This window comes from Stomoxys calcitrans, chromosome 1 (genome assembly GCF_963082655.1).
Source record: "Stomoxys calcitrans chromosome 1, idStoCalc2.1, whole genome shotgun sequence".
NCBI classification, from domain to species: domain Eukaryota; kingdom Metazoa; phylum Arthropoda; class Insecta; order Diptera; family Muscidae; genus Stomoxys; species Stomoxys calcitrans.
In genome coordinates this window covers 191012772-191032183 of record NC_081552.1, presented here as the reverse complement: position 1 = coordinate 191032183, position 19412 = coordinate 191012772, and the positions used below count along the sequence as shown (strand labels likewise).

The following is a 19412-nucleotide window of genomic DNA, read 5'->3' as shown; positions in this document are numbered from 1 at the left end:
GCACCAATCAAAAGTTTGGGACCACAAACGAAGATTTGACAGCCACAATAAATTTTCGAAACACCGAGATGACCAACTTCAGGGGCCTGCCAACAAGAGCCGGACAACATATGGCCTTAAAATTTTGCACACGATCTCGTTCAAAGAGGGTAAAAGGAGAAGAATCGGCATTAGAGCGAGATTCGGGATGACTAGTGGCAAAAGTTAAAGACACAACATGTTTGAATTGCTTACGATATTTCGTTATTTCTTTTATTCCAACTTTCGGTTGCAAAGAATCTAAGCAAAATACCAAAAAATGTTCGAAACAAGAAAAACCCGAAAATGTTGCAACCCTCAATGTGAATCCAATTGGAATACATCGAACTGGTTCTGCTTTTAACGCGAGTTTTTTTATGGTATTGGGAAGACCAAGCAGAAACCCAAAGACCACTTGCCGGGTTATCTTTTGCAATATCCTACATAGGATTGGGGTATACTTATCTAGTCATTCCGTTTGTAACACCTCGAATATTGATCTATGATCCCATAAAGTATATATAGTCTTGATCGCCTCGACATTCTGAGTCTATCCATGAGTAAGCCATGTACGTCCTCCGTATGTCGAAATCACTATAGCGGTCGAACGCGTAAAGCTAGCCACCAGAAATTTTGCATCGGATTTGACGTATTGAGCCCTAGAAGCCTAAATTTTCATCCGATTTGCCTGAAATTGGGAAATAATTCCTGAGTTATGACTTTCAAAATCCATGCCAAGTATGATTCGAATCAGTCTAGAAAGAGATATAGCCCTCATATAAACCGATCCCCGGAATTGACTTCTTGAGCCCTTAGAAGCCTACAATTTTACCTGATTTGGCTGAAATTAGACCCACAACCCTATTTGATGACTTACAACATCAGAGCTACATTGTATCCGAATCGGTAATTTGGTATAGTGAGTTTAATTAGGCCCGCCAATATCCGAACCAAAAATGTTCCAGATCGAGACATATTTGGATATAGCTGCCATATTGACCGATCTGCCGATTTTGGGTTTTAGGCCTATAACAGGCGCATTTATTACCAGATTTAGCGGAAATTTGGCAAGGTGAGTTTAATAAGGCCCGCAAATATCCGAACCAAAAATGGTCCAGATCGGGACATATTTGGATATAGCTTCCATATTGAACGATCTGCCGATTTTGGGTCTTAGGCCTATAACAGGCCTTTATTACCCGATTTCGTTGAAATTTGGCATCGTGAGTTTAATTAGGCCCGCCGATATCTGAACCAAAAATGGTCCAGATCGGGACATATTTGGATATAGCTGCCATATTGACCGATCTGCCGAATTAGGGTCTTAAACCTTATCATGCGCATTTATTACCCGACTTCTTTAAAATATCGCATTGCGAGTTTAATTAGGCCCGCCGTTATCCAAACCAAAAAATGGTCCAGATCGGGACATATTTGGATATAGCTGCCATATTAACCGATCTGCCGATTTTGGGTCTAAGCCCTATAACAGGCGCATTTATTACCCGATTTAGCTGAAATTTGGCATCGTGAGTTTAATTAGGCCCGCCGTTATCCAAACCAAAAATGGTTCAGATCGGAACATATTTGGATATAGCTCCCATATAGACCGATATGCCGATGTAGAGTCTTAAGCCTATTACAGGCGCATTTATTACCCGATTTAGCTGAAATTTGGCATCGTGAGTTTAATTAGGCCCGCCGTTATCCAAACCAAAAAATGGTGCAGATCGGGACATATTTGGATATAGCTGCCATATTAACCGATCTGCCGATTTTGTGTCTAAGCTCTATAACAGGCGCATTTATTACCCGATTTAGCTGAAATTTGGCATCGTGAGTTTAATTAGGCCCGCCGATATCCAAACCAAAAATGATCCAGATCGGAACACATTTGGATATAGCTGCCATATAGAGCGATCTGCCGATTTTGGGTCTTAAGCCTATAACAGGCTCACTTTTTACCCGATTTCGCTAAAACTTTGCATAATAAGTTTAATTAGGCCCGCCGATACCCGGACCATAAATGGTCCAGATCGGAGCATATTTGGATATAGGTGCCATATAGATCGATCCACCGATTTTAAGTCATAGGCCTTTAACAGGCGCATTTATTGCCCGATTTTGCTGAAATTGGGCATAGTGAGTTTAATTAGGCCCGCCGATACCCGGATCCAGATCGGAGCATATTTAGATATATCTGCCATATAGATCTATCTACCTAATTAGGGTCTTAAGCCTATATCAGGCGCATTTATTAACCGATTTCTTTGAAATTTGGCATAGTGAGTTTAATTAGGCCCGCAGTCATCCAAACCAAAAATGGTTCAGATCGGAACATATTTGGATATAGCTCCCATATAGACCGATATGCCGATGTAGGGTCTTAAGCCTATTACAGGCGCATTTAAAGGGTGATTTTTTTGAGGTTAGGATTTTCATGCATTAGTATTTGACAGATCACGTGGGATTTCAGACATGGTGTCAAAGAGAAAGATGCTCAGTATGCTTTGACATTTCATCATGAATAGACTTACTAACGAGCAACGCTTGCAAATCATTGAATTTTATTACCAAAATCAGTGTTCGGTTCGAAATGTGTTCAAATTTTGACAAATTTTGTTCAGCGATGAGGCTCATTTCTGGTTGAATGGCTACGTAAATAAGCAAAATTGCCGCATTTGGAGTGAAGAGCAACCAGAAGCCGTTCAAGAACTGCCCATGCATCCCGAAAAATGCACTGTTTGGTGTGGTTTGTACGCTGGTGGAATCATTGGACCGTATTTTTTCAAAGATGCTGTTGGACGCAACGTTACGGTGAATGAACACATTTCGAACCGAACACTGATTTTGGTAATAAAATTCAATGATTTGCAAGCGTTGCTCGTTAGTAAGTCTATTCATGATGAAATGTCAAAGCATACTGAGCATCTTTCTCTTTGACACCATGTCTGAAATCCCACGTGATCTGTCAAATACTAATGCATGAAAATCCTAACCTCAAAAAAAATCACCCTATATTACCCGATTTAGCTGAAATTTGGCATCGTCAGTTTAATTAGGCCCGCCGTTATCCAAGCTCTATAACAGGCGCATTTATAACCCGATTTCGCTGCAATTTGGCATCGTGAGTTGAATTAGGCCCGCCGATATCCAAACCAAAAATGATCTAGATCGGAACACATTTGGATATAGCCGCCATATAGAGCGATCTGCCGATTTTGGGTCTTAAGCCTATAACAGGCTCACTTTTTACCCGATTTCGCTAAAACTTTGCATAATAAGTTTAATTAGGCCCGCCGATACCCGGACCATAAATGGTCCAGATCGGAGCATATTTAGATATATCTGCCATATAGATCTATCTACCGAATTAGGGTCTTAAGCCTATATCAGGCGCATTTATTAACCGATTTCTTTGAAATTTGGCATAGTGAGTTTAATTAGGCCCGCCGATATCCAAACCAAAAATGGTTCAGATGGAAACATATTTGGATATAGCGGCCATATAGACCGATATGCCGATATAGGGTCTTAAGCCTATATCCGGTGCATTTATTAACCGATTTCTTTGAAATTTGGCATAGTGAGTTTAATTAGGCCCGCCGATATTCAAACCAAAAATGATCCAGATGGAAACATATTTGGATATAGCGGCCATATAGACCGATATGCCGATATAGGGTCTTAAGCCTATAACAGGCGCATTTATCACCCGACTTCGCTGAAATTCGGAACAATGAGTTGTATCAAGACTCCCAACATCTGTTCCGAATATAGTCCAGATAAGACTATGTTTAGATATAGCTGCCATAGAGATCGATCTTCAGCGTTAGGGTCTAAAGTCCATAAAAGGCGCATTTATTCTCCGATTTTTCTGAAATTTGAAACAGTGAGCTGCTTTAAGACTGCCGACATCCAAACCAAATATAGTTTAGATCGGACCGTATTAAGATATAGCAGTCATACAGATCGATCATACGATTTGGGGCTTAATCACATAAACGGCGCATTTATTACCCGATTTCGCTGAAATTTGTGACTGTTACTTGCATAGAGCTTCTCGGCACCTGAACCAAGTATGATTAATATGGCCTTTAATTTGGATATTATTATGGAAATAATAGTGTTATAATAAATTTTGATAAAAAATATCTCCATGGTGGTGGAAATTGCTTCAAAAAGGCCTTTTTTTTGCAAAGCCTCTCAGAATACACCGTTGGCTTGTGACATGGAAAGTTAGCGAGTGATCTTCTGCAGCATTGCTTACTCCTCATTTCGACATTCCCAATATGTGGTATGATGAAAACGTCCAGAGAACATGAATAACATGGAGACAGAATGTGATTTTGGAACGAAGTGTGTTATAAAACTGTCAGACAAGTCATTCGTCTTTCGTTTTTTTTATGGTTTAAAATGTATCAAAGTCCAAAATGGTGAATTGAAGGAACTAGGAACGTAAATAAACACTCAAAGCCAAAGCTCACTGTCAATCCAGTTGGATGAAAACCTTCAGGTTTTACCCACTACAAGAACTGGAATGCATGCGAACAGCCTATTTGAATTCAATTCCATGCCATGGTCAAATTAAAAGAGAACAGAACAAAGCTCAAATGCCGCTTCGTAGTCTCGAGCAATGCATTTGGCGTTATTTTGGCATAGGCGAGATTTGCCATGACTGGCACTTTGTCAGTTGCAATGTGCAGGTTGCGTTTTTTATTCGTCCATTCTGGTTTACCATGATGGCCATCAAAAGTGGGCAAAATCAAAGTGGGGGAGGGAGGAACTTTAAAAACTACCACACAAATCAAAGAAGCTCCTGGCTATACTAGATATGAACTGATTTATCTCTGGGCCATTTAATTTGCAGCAAAAAATGCATGCTTGATTAGAAGATGAAAAAATTCCTACTATTAAACTTTCGATTTATGAGCAAACAAGCATGACAAAATTTGTGGTTTTCGATAGACATTGCCCATCTCATGGTTTATTCAAATTGAACGGTTTTAGCCAAACGAATCCTTTCAATCTAGAAAAAAATTTGCTCAACAAGCCTTAAAAGCTGGATAATAAATGCGATTTTAGATGGAATGAATGCGAGTAAAATCATCTAATGTGCTATGGCTGTTATTTATATGATAGCAAGTTAACTTCTTGTGATCTACGACAATCGAGGGCAGCTTTCATATTCATACAAGTAAAAGCGTTCTAAGTTCGGCCGGGCCGAATCTTATATACCCTCCACTAAGGATCGCATTTGTCGAGTTCTTTTCCCGGCATCTCTTCTTAGGCAAAACAGGATATAAGAAAAGATCTGATTTGCTATTAGAGCGATATCAAGATATGGTCCGGTTTGGACCACAATTAAATTATATGTTGGAGAACTGTGTAAAATGTCAGCCAATTCGAATAAGTATTGCGCCCTTTGGGGGCTCAAGAAGTAAAATAGAGAGATCAATTTATATGGGAGCTGTATCGGGCTATAGGCAGATTCAGACCATAATAAACACGTATGTTGATGGTCATGAGAGGATCCGTAGTACAAAATTTCAGGCAAATCGGATAATAATTGCGACCTCTACAGGCTCAAGAAGTCAAGTCCCCAGACCTGTTTATATGACAGCTATATCAGGTTATGAACCGATTTGAACCATATTTGGCACAGTTGTTGGATATCATAACAAAACACGTCGTGCCAAAATTCATTAAAATCGGATAAGAATTGTGCCCTCTAGAGGCTCAAAAAGTCAAGACCCAAGATTGGTTTATATGACAGCTATATCAGATTATGAACCGATTTGAACCATACTTTGCACAGTTGTTGGATATCATAACAAAACACGTCGTGCGAAATTTCATTCCAATCGGATAAGAATTGCGCACTCTAGAGGCTCAAGAAGTCAAGACCCATGATCGGTTTATATGGCAGCTATATCAAAACATGGACCAATATGGCCCATTTACAATACCAACTGACCTACACTAATAAGAAGTATTTGTGCAAAATTTCAAGCGGCTAGCTTTACTCCTTCGGAAGTTAGCGTGCCTTCGAAAGAGAGACGGACGGACATGGCTAGATCGACATAAAATGTCACGACGATCAAGCATATATATACTTTATGGGGTCTCAGATGAATGACGAAATTAGTATACCCCCCATCCTATGGTGGAGGGTATAAAAATGTTTATGTGTAAAGATGGAATTGCTTACTGGGTGTCTGATATGATGCTGATGTCCATTATCTTTAAACCATTGTATTTTTTATACCCACCACCGAAGGATGGGGGTATATACATTTTGTCATTCCGTTTGCAACACATCGAAATATCCATTTCCGACCCTATAAAGTATATATATTCTTGATCAGCGTAAAAATCTAAGACCATCTAGACATGTCCGTCCGTCTGTCTGTTGAAATCACGCTACAGTCTTTAAAAATAGTGATATTGAGCTGAAACTTTGCACAGATTCTTTTTATTGTCCATAAGCAGGTTAAGTTCGAAGGTGGGCTGTATCGGACTATATCTTGATATAGCCCCCATATAGACCGATCGGCCGATTTAGGGTCTTAGGCCCATAAAAGCCACATTTATTATCCGATTTTGCTGAAATTTGGGACAGTGAGTTGTCTTAGGTCCTTCGACATACTTCGTCAATTTGGCCTAGATCGGTCCAGATTTGGATATAGCTGCCATATAGACCGATCCTCCGACTTACGGTCTTAGACACATAAAAGCCACATTTATTATCCGATTTTGCTGAAATTTGGGACAGTGAGTTGTATTAGGCCCTTCGACATACTTCGTTACTTTGGCCTAGATCGGTTCAGATTTGGATATAGCTCCCATATGGACCGATCCTCCGATTTAGGGTCTTAGGCCCATAAAAGCCACATTTATTATCCGATTTTGCTGATATTTGGGACAATGAGTTGTCTAAGGCCCTTCCACACCTTTCTCTAATTTGGCCCTGATCGGTTCAGATTTGGATATTGCTTCCATATAGAACGATCTCTCGATTTAAGGTTTCGGGCCCATAATAAACGCATTTGATGCCCGATGTCGCCGAAATTTGGTACAGTGAGTTAAGTTAAGCTCCTTGAAATACTCCTGCAATATGGCGCAGATAGGCAAAGATTTGGGTATAGCTGCCATATACCGATCTCTCGGTTTTAGGTTTCGGGGCCATAAAAGGAGCATTTATTGTCCGAAATCGCTGAAATTTTGGACAGCGAGTTGTGTTAGACTCTTCGACGTCCATGCTAAATTTGGCACAGATTGGGCCAGATTTGAATATAGCTGCCATATAGGCCGATCTCTCGATTTAAGGTTTTGAGCCCATAAAAGGCGCATTTATAGTCCGATTTTGCTGAAATTTGGGACAGTGAGTTGCGTCAGGCTCTTCGACATTTTTCTGCAACTTGGCCCAAATCGGTCCAGATTTGGATATAGCTGGCATGTAGACCGATATCTAGATTTAAAGTCTTGGCCCCATAAAAGGCGCATTTATAATTCGATTTCACTGCAATTTGACACAGTGACTTATGTTAGGCTCTTCGACATCCGTGTCGTATATGATTTAGATCGGTTTATTTTTAGATATAGCTACTAAAAAGACCAATATCTTGTTATACACAATTGAACAATGACTTGTACTTATTTGTATTTTCTCCAAATCGAAACACATTTCGATATAACTCCTATGGGACATAAGGTATGCAATTTTCACCGGATTTTGATGAAATGTGGTTAACATATATACCCGAGGTGGTGGATATCCAAAGTTCGGCCCGGCCGAACTTAACACCTTTTTACTTGTTTTAACTATGACCTCCACTTGATACACCCCACTTGTTATAGCTTCTGGAAATGCTCAGTAGACTGTCACAAAAAAACCAAAAGTTTTTCAGACCCAAGTTTATTGGGATGTGTATTACGCATGGCTCAGGGAGTTCAATAAGATGATCAGAGACACAAAACTTGACTCCTTGAAGCTTTTATGCGAACAGGTCGATAGCGTTAATGACGCCAACAAGATGAGAACCCGCATTGAAAATGCATTTTCACAGAATACGATGGGACTCAAGGAGACACCGGAATCTTGGAATAATGATCGATCAACCAAAGGCTTATCATAACGAAGTTTATGGTCAAGGAAGCCTTGAAGAGCTTCAAACTATTTAAGTCACCCGGACCTGATGGAATATTTCCAGCGTTACTACAAAAGAAGGCTGACTATGTGGCGCCTAATCTGGCCATTATTTTCACAGGCCTAGGACTTGCAGATACTCCGAAAGCTTAGCAGGAAGCAAGGGTGGTGTTTATACCCAAGCCAGGCAAGGCAAGGCCTACAGACCTATAAGCCTTACGTCTTTTCTTCTCAAAACCATGGAACGCATTGTGGATACCATGATAAAGAGTAGGACATCTAGCGAACTGCTTAAATACAAATGCCTATGCTAAGTGCATGTCTAAGGTCTCCATGTTAACCCAGCAAAGACCGGCATCTGCTTGATTACGAGGAAGACGAAGGTGGGCCAATTTAACGCACCAATTTTTCTCAATAGAACGATTTCGATATCTGACAAGGTAAAATACTTAGGAGTGATCTTGGGCAGGAAGGGCCAACGTAGCGCAGAGGTTAGCATGTTTCCCCATGACGCTGAACGCCTGGGTTCGAATCCAGGGAGAACATCATGAAAATTTTCAGTGGTTGTTATCCACTCCTAATGCTGGCGACATTTGGGAGGCACTGCATTATTTGGTATGGCAGCCATGTAAAAACTTCTCCACAAAGAAGTGTCGCACTGTCGGACTCGGCTATAAAATGGAGGTCCCTTATCATTAAGCTTAAAACTTAAATCGGACAGCACTCATTGATATATGAGAAGTGTACCCCTGTTCCTTAATGGAATATTCATGGGCAAATTTGCATCTTGGGCAGGAAACTGAATTGAAAGTGTCATATTCAGGAGCGTACCGAGAAGGCTCACAGCTGTAGGCTTCAAATGAGGCCTGAATCCGAATGAATGCCTATCTTAGTCTACCAAATCTTAAGTAAATGGGCTTCTTGGAAGTAGGTGATGGTACCATCATCGGCTTCCTGTTAGTTAGGCTGCATTGAGACTCCTGTCGCTGTGCTGCCTAATGTTTCAATATTAGGATCTTTCCCTATCCCAGTATTCCGAATCCTGAAGTCGGTGATGGGTCCGTCGTTGGGTCCCTGTTCGTTAGGCTGTGTTGGGTCTCTCGTCCCTGCACTGCCGCATATTTTAGTATTAGGATATTTGCTTATCCTAGTCTTTCCAATATTAAGAGAGGCCGTGATTGTCTCGTCTTCATCCCCCTGTTCGTTTGGCGGTATTGAGTCACCTGGCACTGCACGGCCTGATGTCTCAATATGAGAATTTCTGCCTATCCTAGTCTTCCGAATCTTGAAAAAGACCAAACTCGTCACGGAGACTTGATCAATGCCAACCATTAGGAGAGTTCCTTCCTCCATCTCCTTCCCGTGGAAGACCTCGCATTTATCTGCCACCAAACCTTGACTTTGCTTGCCCAAGAATTCCAACATGCGTTCCGTCACAAATTTACTGCCTCGTCCCTTGATAAAGACCGTCGTCTTTGTGACCTGGGCGATATCCATCTTTCTCACCAGACCGAGCTTTGCACCCTCCCAGGGAGCGTGGATACCTTTGACAAGCTGTTTGACGGTATCAATACATTGCGCCGACGCAAAAAGCAACGTAGAGATGTCCCCTCTATACTCGCAGCTCATCATTTGTATGGGTGGACCCTCTACAGTGTTCCACACATCTTCGAAAATCCGATCGTTAACCAGATCCTACAATTGGGACCGATGAGACCGATGAGGTGGAAACCTACCAGATGCAGAGCCGATATCGATGACTGCATAAGTCAGCTCATCTCTGTTGTGCTTCCTTGCCACTCTGGCGTAAGAGGGCGGCTCCTTAACATTCTCAGCGAACATCTTCCCCTTCCGTGATGACTGTTGCCTCCTTTTGGAGGTCATAGTCCTCCATGAAGACTCAAGGGTCGTGCGCATTTCCTTCGTTCCTGTTCCGACTTTGTCTACCTCCGCAGAACACTGTCTGGAGTCTCCATTGCGGGATGGCTGGCTTGGTTTTTCCAGAGTACTTGAAAGCGGAGAGCTCTTTTTCTTCTTCAGTATTTTAGCAGTGTTATCCCCTTCGGGAGATCTGATTCTTTTTCCAGCTTCCGTAGAAGTGCTTGAAATGTCAGTTCCATCCCTTCCAGCATCCAACACTTTTGCCCGATTGCGCCGCCGGTGAATACTCCTCTGTCTCCTTATTCGTGCAACGGATCGCTTTCTCGGTCTGCTTGTAAGCTTAGCAAAGCCATTGCTCACTTCTGCCGCTATCCCGATGCCCTCATCTCTCGATTCGGCTGCGATGACTGTTTCATTGACACCTTCGCTGTCTGAATCCGAGTCGGAAACACCACATTTACTTAAAGGCTGGGGACGAACTGTGCATCCCTCTGTTTTATCCTTCTCTTCCTCATTAATTAGTCTGAAGACTAGTTGTGAGCTTGAAGCAAAACTCTCGACTACAGGTGCCATGGAACCCACACCTATAGGAGGACACCACCACCGCACCTGTTGAGTCTTTGGGTCCATTTCTAGCCTACTCAAAAAGGGTTAAAATTTTTTCGTAATAGGAGAGAGATACGGATATTTTTTTTAAGGAGCGAAATAAAAATCCCTCCGCTCCACTCAACGGCTATATTCGAGGCTAACAGACACCGACACTTAAGTGGGGACACAATACCAGACATGAACCTACATAGGGGTGTGGTATGGAAATGAAATCAGGAATTTGAAGGTGGTAAGGTGTTCATGACCTAGATTTTCTTCTTGGAAGTTACTTTTTGGAGCGCACAAAAAGCCGATTACTGGCTAAGGTGCATGTCCATAGTGCCAAGGGGGGATTAACATGCGCTCCCTCTTTTCGAACTAACCTTACTTAACGTAGCCTAACCTACTGCGAAAGACCTTTTTCATTCCAGTTTGTCGTGTTGGGTATACTTGTTCTCTTTCAAGAAGGGTGTGGACGGCCACCCAGATACTTCAGATTCGTACTCTACAATTAAAGACCTTTCATAAAATGGTCATATTGTCCCAAACGGCCAACATGTCCTGTTTTGAGTCGAGTTTCTTTTTATACCCTCCACCATAGGATGGGGGGTATACTAATTTCGTCATTCTGTTTGTAACTACTCGAAATATTCGTCTGAGACCCCATAAAGTAAATATATTCTTGTTCGTCGTGAGATTTTATGTCGATCTAGCCATGTCCGTCCGTCTGTCCGTCCGTCCGTCTGTCCGTCCGTCCGTCTGTCTGTCGAAAGCACGCTTACTTCCGAAGGAGTAAAGCTAGCCGCTTGAATTTTTGCGCAAATACTTCTTATTAGTGTAGGTCGGTTGGTATTGTAAATGGGCCATATCGGTCCATGTTTTAATATAGCTGCCATATAAACCGATCTTGGGTTTTGACTTCTTGAGCCTCTAGAGTGCGCAATTCTTATCCGATTGGAATGAAATTTTGTACGACGTGTTTTGTTATGATATCCAACAACTGTGCCAAATATGGTTTAAATCGGTCCATAACCAGATATACCTACCATATAAACCGATCTAGGGTCTTGACTTCTTGAGCCTCTAGAGTGCGCAATTCTCATCCGATTGGAATGAAATTTTGTACGACGTGTTTTGTTATGATATCCAACAACTGTGCCAAGTAATGTACGGCCATATAAACCAATCTTCTTATCCGATTGGAAAGAAATTTTGTACGACGTGTCTTGTTATGATATCCAACAACTGTGCCAAGTACGGTTAAAATCGGTCCATAACCTGATATAGATGCCATATAAACCGATCTTGGGTCTTGACTTCTTGAGCCTCTAGAGGTCGCAATTATTATCCGATTTGCCTGAAATTTTGTACGACGGATTCTCTCATGACCATCAACATACGTGTTTATTATGGTCTGAATCGGTCTATAGCCCGATACAGCTCCCATATAAATCGATCTCTCTATTTTACTTCTTATTTTTTTTGGATTGGATTGGATTTATACATATTGTTGGCAATACATGCACATGTTTTTTATACCAGATATGTACTCTACATGCAAATAATTTTTATTTGAAACCCACAAATTGAATGACTTTTATAACTGGCTCGTTTTTTAGTTTCCACTTCAATCTTTAAACAAACATCTTATAGTTATACCCAACCAATAAAATTTTCATAAACAACACCAGTAATCCCATTTAGCATAATCTATCTCTAGAAGAGCCACCTTTTACCTCATGCTCACACCTAGTGCTCTTCTGTTATGTCATTTCATTTCAACACCCTTACATCCAACATTGTTATGAATTAAGCACGCTCATTCTCTCAATCTCGTTAACTGTATTTCACACACATTCGCCCGTCTACTACTTTGTAATATTGCTGTGCATTAGCACAATCAAATGAGTCATAGTAAAAGGCAACAACAGTTTCTATGTTAAGTAATTTACTAATTTTAGTATGTTCTAGTTGGAATTTAAAAAAAACCAGCCTTATCTCATACCTTAGTACCACAAGTGACCATCATGCAAAATTTCAAGATTGGAGACTCAGCCGTTTTGTCTGGGCGAGTATCAGTCAGTAACTCTACTCTTTTATTTAAAGAGAAGAAGAAAATTGAATCAAATCAGAGATGGACGTGATTTCTGCTTTGTGATAGATCTTCAGAAAAGGGTTCAGTAACAACTGCCGAGGCGTCTCACTTTGGATTCATGCAGCCATAGTTCCTCTAAACTTTGATCTTTATCTTATTGAATGCATAAAATAAAACTCTTTTAGGCTTGTTAGAGTACTAGTTGTAGTGGAAGATTAACGCATATACTGCATATCTCCGTTTCCCATATGTCTCGTACAAACAACCAATCTTTTAATCGGTAGTTAAAATATTAAAATTGCAGTCTTTTAGATACCCAAGTATGGGGTCCGAAATTTTTTTTGGAATCCAGGCTTATGCGATTCCTCGCAAAGAAACGTCTTCTTTTTTGACAAAATCCTGTTCTTCTTCTAGGCAAATATTTCCATTTTTGCTGTTGTTGTTGTAGAAGTGTATTGAGTTCTATCTTTCATTTGCTTGATTCTGTTGAATGTCAAGACCCAGGAACTCTGTGGCTAAGATGGGGTGCGCCCAAATGGATCTGGGTCTGAGGCGATTGGGTCTGGCTGGGCAGTCAGGTGGTGATATGTGTCGTGTGGTCCCTGGTCCTCAATCCTTGATCGTAATTGAGCCAGAACTACTCTGGTTTGACGAGGGAGGTCAATTTCTTCAGGCGCAATGGGAGGCGGTCGTTCTCCAAGGACTACATTCCCCCGGTAGCTATTAACCACATCTGCTACAGCGTCTGCATAAATATTTTCTAGGCCCACTTGATATGCCGCTTGATCTAGAGGTTCTCTCTTGTAGCGCTGGACCTCACGCTCTAGATCACGGAGATCTACCTTAAGGCTTCTGGGCAGTAGATATCTATCCATTAGATGATGATTTGGATGATCTCCAGCCCAGAAGGTATTGCTTAGACAGCATGTAGTTATATCTTCGCACGGGTAGGATCTTTGTCTCCTGATGGAGGTGGTCCTAATGAGAACTGAGAAGACAGCTCGTCGCAGTTCGAAGGGCGGCATTCTGACAGATCTAAATATTATTCCACTACGTAGAGCAGAGCTGACGGGACCACACAGGCGCCGCATAACTTACTACAGACCGGGCAATTGCTTTGTACGTGATCAACGAGGTTTCTTTGTCAGCACCCCAAGTGCTACCAGCATGTGACATGAGGATCTTGTTTCTACTTTTGACTATATCGCAAATTGCTGTGCCATATGGGGAGAATGTGTAAGAGCTGGCAAATGTGACGCCAAGTATTTTTGGACACTTGATGGTCGGAATTTTCACTCCGTCGACCATCACTTTCAGCTCTCTACGCACCTCATGCGTGTATGTAGTGCACAATGTGGCTGAAGATTTGGTGGCAGATATCTGCAAATTTCTTGCAGCGAAATAAGAGGCAAGTTCGTTGAGGTGTCGCAGATGTCATCAATGGGTGAGGGACCTGCATATGATACCACCGTCTGGAGGGGGTGGAATGGAAGATAGTTAGAGCAGTGCCCTTCCTTGTTGAACTCCCTGTTTCACTCTACGGTGCTTCGATTTCTTAACCCCTAATTCCACAAATGACTGGCGACCACACAGATAACTCGCGACCCAGCGTTTCAGGCCTGGCTGGAAGAACGTATTGGCGATATCCTCAAACAGTTCGGCATGGCTGACCATGTCGAATGCCTTCCATAGGTCCAGTACCACGAGGACCGTCCTATCACCAGGCCTGGGCTGATTGAAGCCACGCCTTATGTTTGCGGTGATGGCATGCAAAGCAGTTGTTGTGCTATGCAGTCTTCGAAATCCTTGCTAATGCTCAGCGAATGGAAATTCTCCAACGAGGCTCGGGAGGTGTAATACCTTCTTGGCTACTGGTAAGAGAAGGGAGATCGGCCTGTACGACTCCTCCTTACTCAAATCCTTTCCAGGCTTCAGTGGCGAGATCACGCCGCCCATCTTCCAGACATCGGGTACTATAAGAGTGTTCAAAGACAAGTTGAAGACAGTCGTGAGGTACTCGTCTCCAGGTTGAAGCAGATTCTTCAGTATCAGTGTAGAAATTCCGTCGAGGAGACACGGATGACTCACGTATCTTCGTCCACGGTAAATTGTGATGGCTGTTCTTCGATTCGTAGACCACGGATACGACGAATGGCGTCCTAGCCCTATCCCTCTCGGTATGCACAATAAATTGACGGTTGAACAACCTGGCGCACTTCTTCGGATCAGTCACGGTTACGTGACTGAGGTCCTGTCGTCCCGTCTACCGGGGTTCGAGAGTGACTTAACAGTAAATCACAACTTACATAAACCGGTACATAAGTGTGTTCCAGCCACAAATTCCGCTTATTTTCGTTGTTAATTTCCTTTTAATTTCCAGATTCAGTTCGCTGATTCTGGGGTTAGTGGGGTCCGTGCAATGAATTCCGTCATGCTCGTCTGCGAGTACCACTGCCTGCACCGGTAAATTGGGCAACACTTGGGGTATTCGACCGGCTGGTATAAAGCGAGTGGCTGCTGCGTTAATAATGTCTCGGAATTTCCTCTCGCCAACTTTGAGGTGGGCGTCAGTTCACTGAAACGGCGATTGGTGTACTCTCTGAAGCCAACCCAAACAGCCTTCTGGCTCGTGCGGACTCTTCTGGTCCGGGCTGGTCCGTCTTTTTTTCGTCTCCCATGACGAAAAAAAAGCCGAACACGTACACTAAGGCGGCAGCCCTTGCCGATGAAGGATTCTATTGGTCATGGGAGTGTAAAGGATAAAGGATAGCAGTATGTGTCCTTAAAAAAGTTAATTTAAATCCATTTTCTGTAACATCCCACATGGTTTAACTCATACAGCCTTATTCTATCCCTTTTCAAATAACTTTCATCACCAAACTTGCTTTAGAGATATTGCCAAAAAATTATTATACAAAATTCTTATAAATTTTGAAAATACAAGGAATTGCTTAAAAATTTCATTAAAATGTCATTATTTGAAAAACCATTTGTTTAAAGACATCACACTTTTTAAATCTAACCATTTGACAATAAGTTTCGATGTTGTCTAATGGCTACAATGTTTCTTCTCTCTTTGCAGTTCGTTTCACAAATCCAACAAAACTCAGTTATCCACTTCACCTACGAGTTCATCACCTAAAAATCATTCAACATCGATGGCAACAAGCTCAGCAGCACAATCCTCATCAACAGCGTTGACAACATCTACAACAACAGCAACAGCAACTTGTACCTCCTTAAATGACAACATGCCACAACAGCCCCAGCAACAGAAAGTGCAACAGAATCAGCGCCATAGCCAATTGCAATCCGAACAAGTTGCAAGACAACAACAATCACCATCGCCACTACAACAGCAGCAGCAACAACCAGAGGGACATGTAACATTTTCAATTTTAATTGCCATCGAAAAGTCACAGCACCTGTGCGTAATCGATTTAATTAGCCAAAGTTTAAGACTCCTTACACGACACATTGCGTATTGCCATCTCTTGGCCGTATGCCTCGATTCCAGTCTGCTGCAATCGCCGAAAATAGACAACGGTGTCGCCACCACCATCGCCAGCGCCATTGAGGCAACATCAACAACAACAGGCGCTAATGATGATGTGAAATCGTCTGACATTACGAATGCGAAACCATCAAATGTTGATTCGAATGGCAATTGGCGATGTCAAAAGGTAGGTTCCATGTGCAATGTGATCAATTAGTGCTGATGGAATGTACTTAACTCTTGTTAAGTCACCATTCCTTTGGGGCAAGGCTTGAGATTTTGTAAATTACACAAGACAATGCAATAGAAACCTTCCCTCGATATGAGGTATGATGTATCTCCTCAGACAGTCTGAGGAGAACTTTTCCTATAGAAAAGTAGTATCTCCTCAGACAGTCTGAGGAGAACTTTTCCTACAGAAAAGTAGTATCTCCTCAGACAGTCTGAGGAGAACTTTTCCTATAGAAAAGTAGTATCTCCTCAGACAGTCTGAGGAAAACTTTTCCTATAGAAAAGTAGTATCTCCTCAGACAGTCTGAGGAGAACTTTTCCTATAGAAAAGAAGTATCTCCTCAGACAGTCTGAGGAGAACTTGCCAGATTTGGTCTCCTATAGAAAAGTATCTCCTCAGACAGTCTGAGGAGAACTTTTCCTATAGAAAAGTATCTCCTCAGCCAGTCTGAGGCGATCTTTTCCTATAGAAAAGTATCTCCTCAGACAGTCTGAGGAGAACTTTTCCTATAGAAAAGTAGTATCTCCTCAGACAGTCTAAGGAGAATTTTTCCTATAGAAAAGTAGTATCTCCTCAGACAGTCTGAGGAGAACTTTTCCTATAGAAAAGTAGTATCTCCTCAGACAGTCTGAGGAGAACTTTTCCTATAGAAAAAAGTATCTCCTCAGACAGGCTGGGGAGAACTTTTCCTATAGAAAAAAGTATCTCCTCAGACAGTCTGAGGAGAACTTTTCCTATAGAAACCCAGGTCGGGTCTTTTCCTATACAATAGTATCCTTAGAGCAATTTTTCTTATATTGGTATTGCAGACTCAACAAGAATTTGTTCTAAATTTTTCGTTTCTTTTGTTCTTATGAATTACCAAGAATGTATTTGGTCTATTTTGCTCATTCTTTTTTTCTGCAATGGTTCTCTACTGCATTGGTCTACTGTTTATGTCTGTCTACCTTCAAGCGTTGATCAATCAAAAGACACGATTTCAATTTGAAATACTGCAGAACGAACAAAACAACACAAATGTGTCAAACAATCAAAGTGTTGTGGCACTAAATATGCATTTATTGTTGCATAATTGGTATAAATGTTTATATTATGTTCAAAACGTGAACAGATTGCAAAGTTTAAAAAAAAAAACATTCTTGCTAATCTTTCGATTGATTGACTCCGTGACGACATTTAAACTCTTTTGAAGTTTGAACATTCAATACCCGATTTTTAATTAAATTTGCAACATGTAAACATACAAACAGATGGTAACTTAGCAGTTGTTATACAATTTCTATGCAAACAACTCAATAACGCCATGTTTTGCTAGGCTGAAGCTGGGCCACCATGACATCTTTTAAAAATGTATGCAAATTAATGAAGTTTATATGTGTGGATTAATTCAAGATCATATAACCACAAGTGAAAACGCATTAAGTTTATCCAGGCCGACTCTTGGATACCCACCATTATGTTTTCTTCCCAATATTAGTCAATTTAATTGAGTTTGTCTGGATTGTTGTGAAGAAATCAAAGCTATATCCACTTATTGTAGAATGTCAAGACAATCTAGAAAATGTAAACTTTATAGAGACGCAGATGAATCATTTCAGTTAGGGGCAATAGTGGTGTTGATACCAAAACTCGGCACAGGACCCGACCATCTTATCCAAACCCAGGTCGGGTCTTAAGCCATGTTCTAAAACAAATGAATAAAATGTGGAACCTATGATAAAGGGATAAGAGAATGTTTGGCGAAGGACATGCCACGGAGTACATTTTATCGCAACTTCTATGGGTGACCACTATAAAAGCCAACTAAGGACCCGAACGATGTTATGATACTTCTGAGGGCTGAAACCTAAATCAGATCAGCAAAAAGGCCGAAAAGATTATAAAGATAGCACGCGATTGGCCTCAAACTTTGGGGTAAATGATGTAGGTCGTTAGGGTTTGCAAATGGGCTTTATCGGTTCAGATTTGGATATAGCTCCCATATAAATCGGTCTCCTGATTTGACTTCTTGAGCCACTGGAAGACGCAATTTTTGTCCGATTTGGCTGAAATTCTGTTGATAATGTTCTGTTATGACTTCTAACAACTGTGCCAATTACGGTCTATATCGGTCTATAACCTGATATAGCTCCCATATAAACGGATCTTCGGATTTGACTTCTTCAGCCCCTGGAAGCCGCAGTTTTTGTCAGATTTGGATGAAATTTTGCACGTAGTGTTCTGTTATGACTACCAACAACTGTGTCTAGTATGGTTCAAATAGGTCAATAGCACCATATCTTATATATAAAATTCAATTTGTGTTTGTTTGTCGTTTTGTTTGTTTATTCCGTATAGACTCAAAAACGGCTTAACCGATTACCTTGAAATTTTCACAGATTGTGTTGGTTGGTCTGAAAGAAAACATAGGCTATATAATTATTTGATATCGGGAGGTGCGGACTCTTCCCCTTACCCCAAAAGTACTATCCAAAAATAAAAGTGGACTGATCGGGAAAATATGAGATTCAAATGAAGGGTATTCAAGAGTAGAGTACGAATTTCATAATAAAAGTTAGGTCCAAGTACCTGGGGGGCCGCCCCATCCCCAAACCCCCTTAAAATATTTTTATTTGACTTTTATGACAATTTGGGATTCCAATGAAAGGTATTCGGGAGTGGATTACGAATATGGTTAGGAAGTAAGAGTAGGTTTTATAAATTATAGATAACGGAAGAAGGGGGACCCTCTACCGTAACCCCATAAGCACCACCCAAAATCAAAAGTGGACCGGTAAGGACAATATGGATATCAAATGAAAAGTATGCGGGAGTAGATAACGAATCTGGTATACAAATTCATGTCGAAGTATAGGGGGTCACCCCACCCCCACAAAAACGCCCAAAATGGGCACAATAGCCTATGACGGATATATGGGACTCGGTTTGTTTGTTCCGTATAGAATGAAAAACG

At 41.3% G+C, this 19412-nt stretch overlaps 1 protein-coding gene across 2 annotated transcripts in view; it reads left to right on the top strand.

Annotated features, from left to right (window-relative positions):
- Positions 1–19412, top strand: part of LOC106086606 (uncharacterized) — a 302723-nt gene that overhangs the window by 157744 nt on the left and 125567 nt on the right. For both annotated transcript variants that reach the window (XM_059360455.1, XM_059360451.1), the window contains exon 7: positions 15814–16414. In XM_059360455.1, the coding sequence (XP_059216438.1) occupies positions 15814–16414 (601 nt within the window). The remainder of the gene's footprint in view (positions 1–15813; positions 16415–19412) is intronic.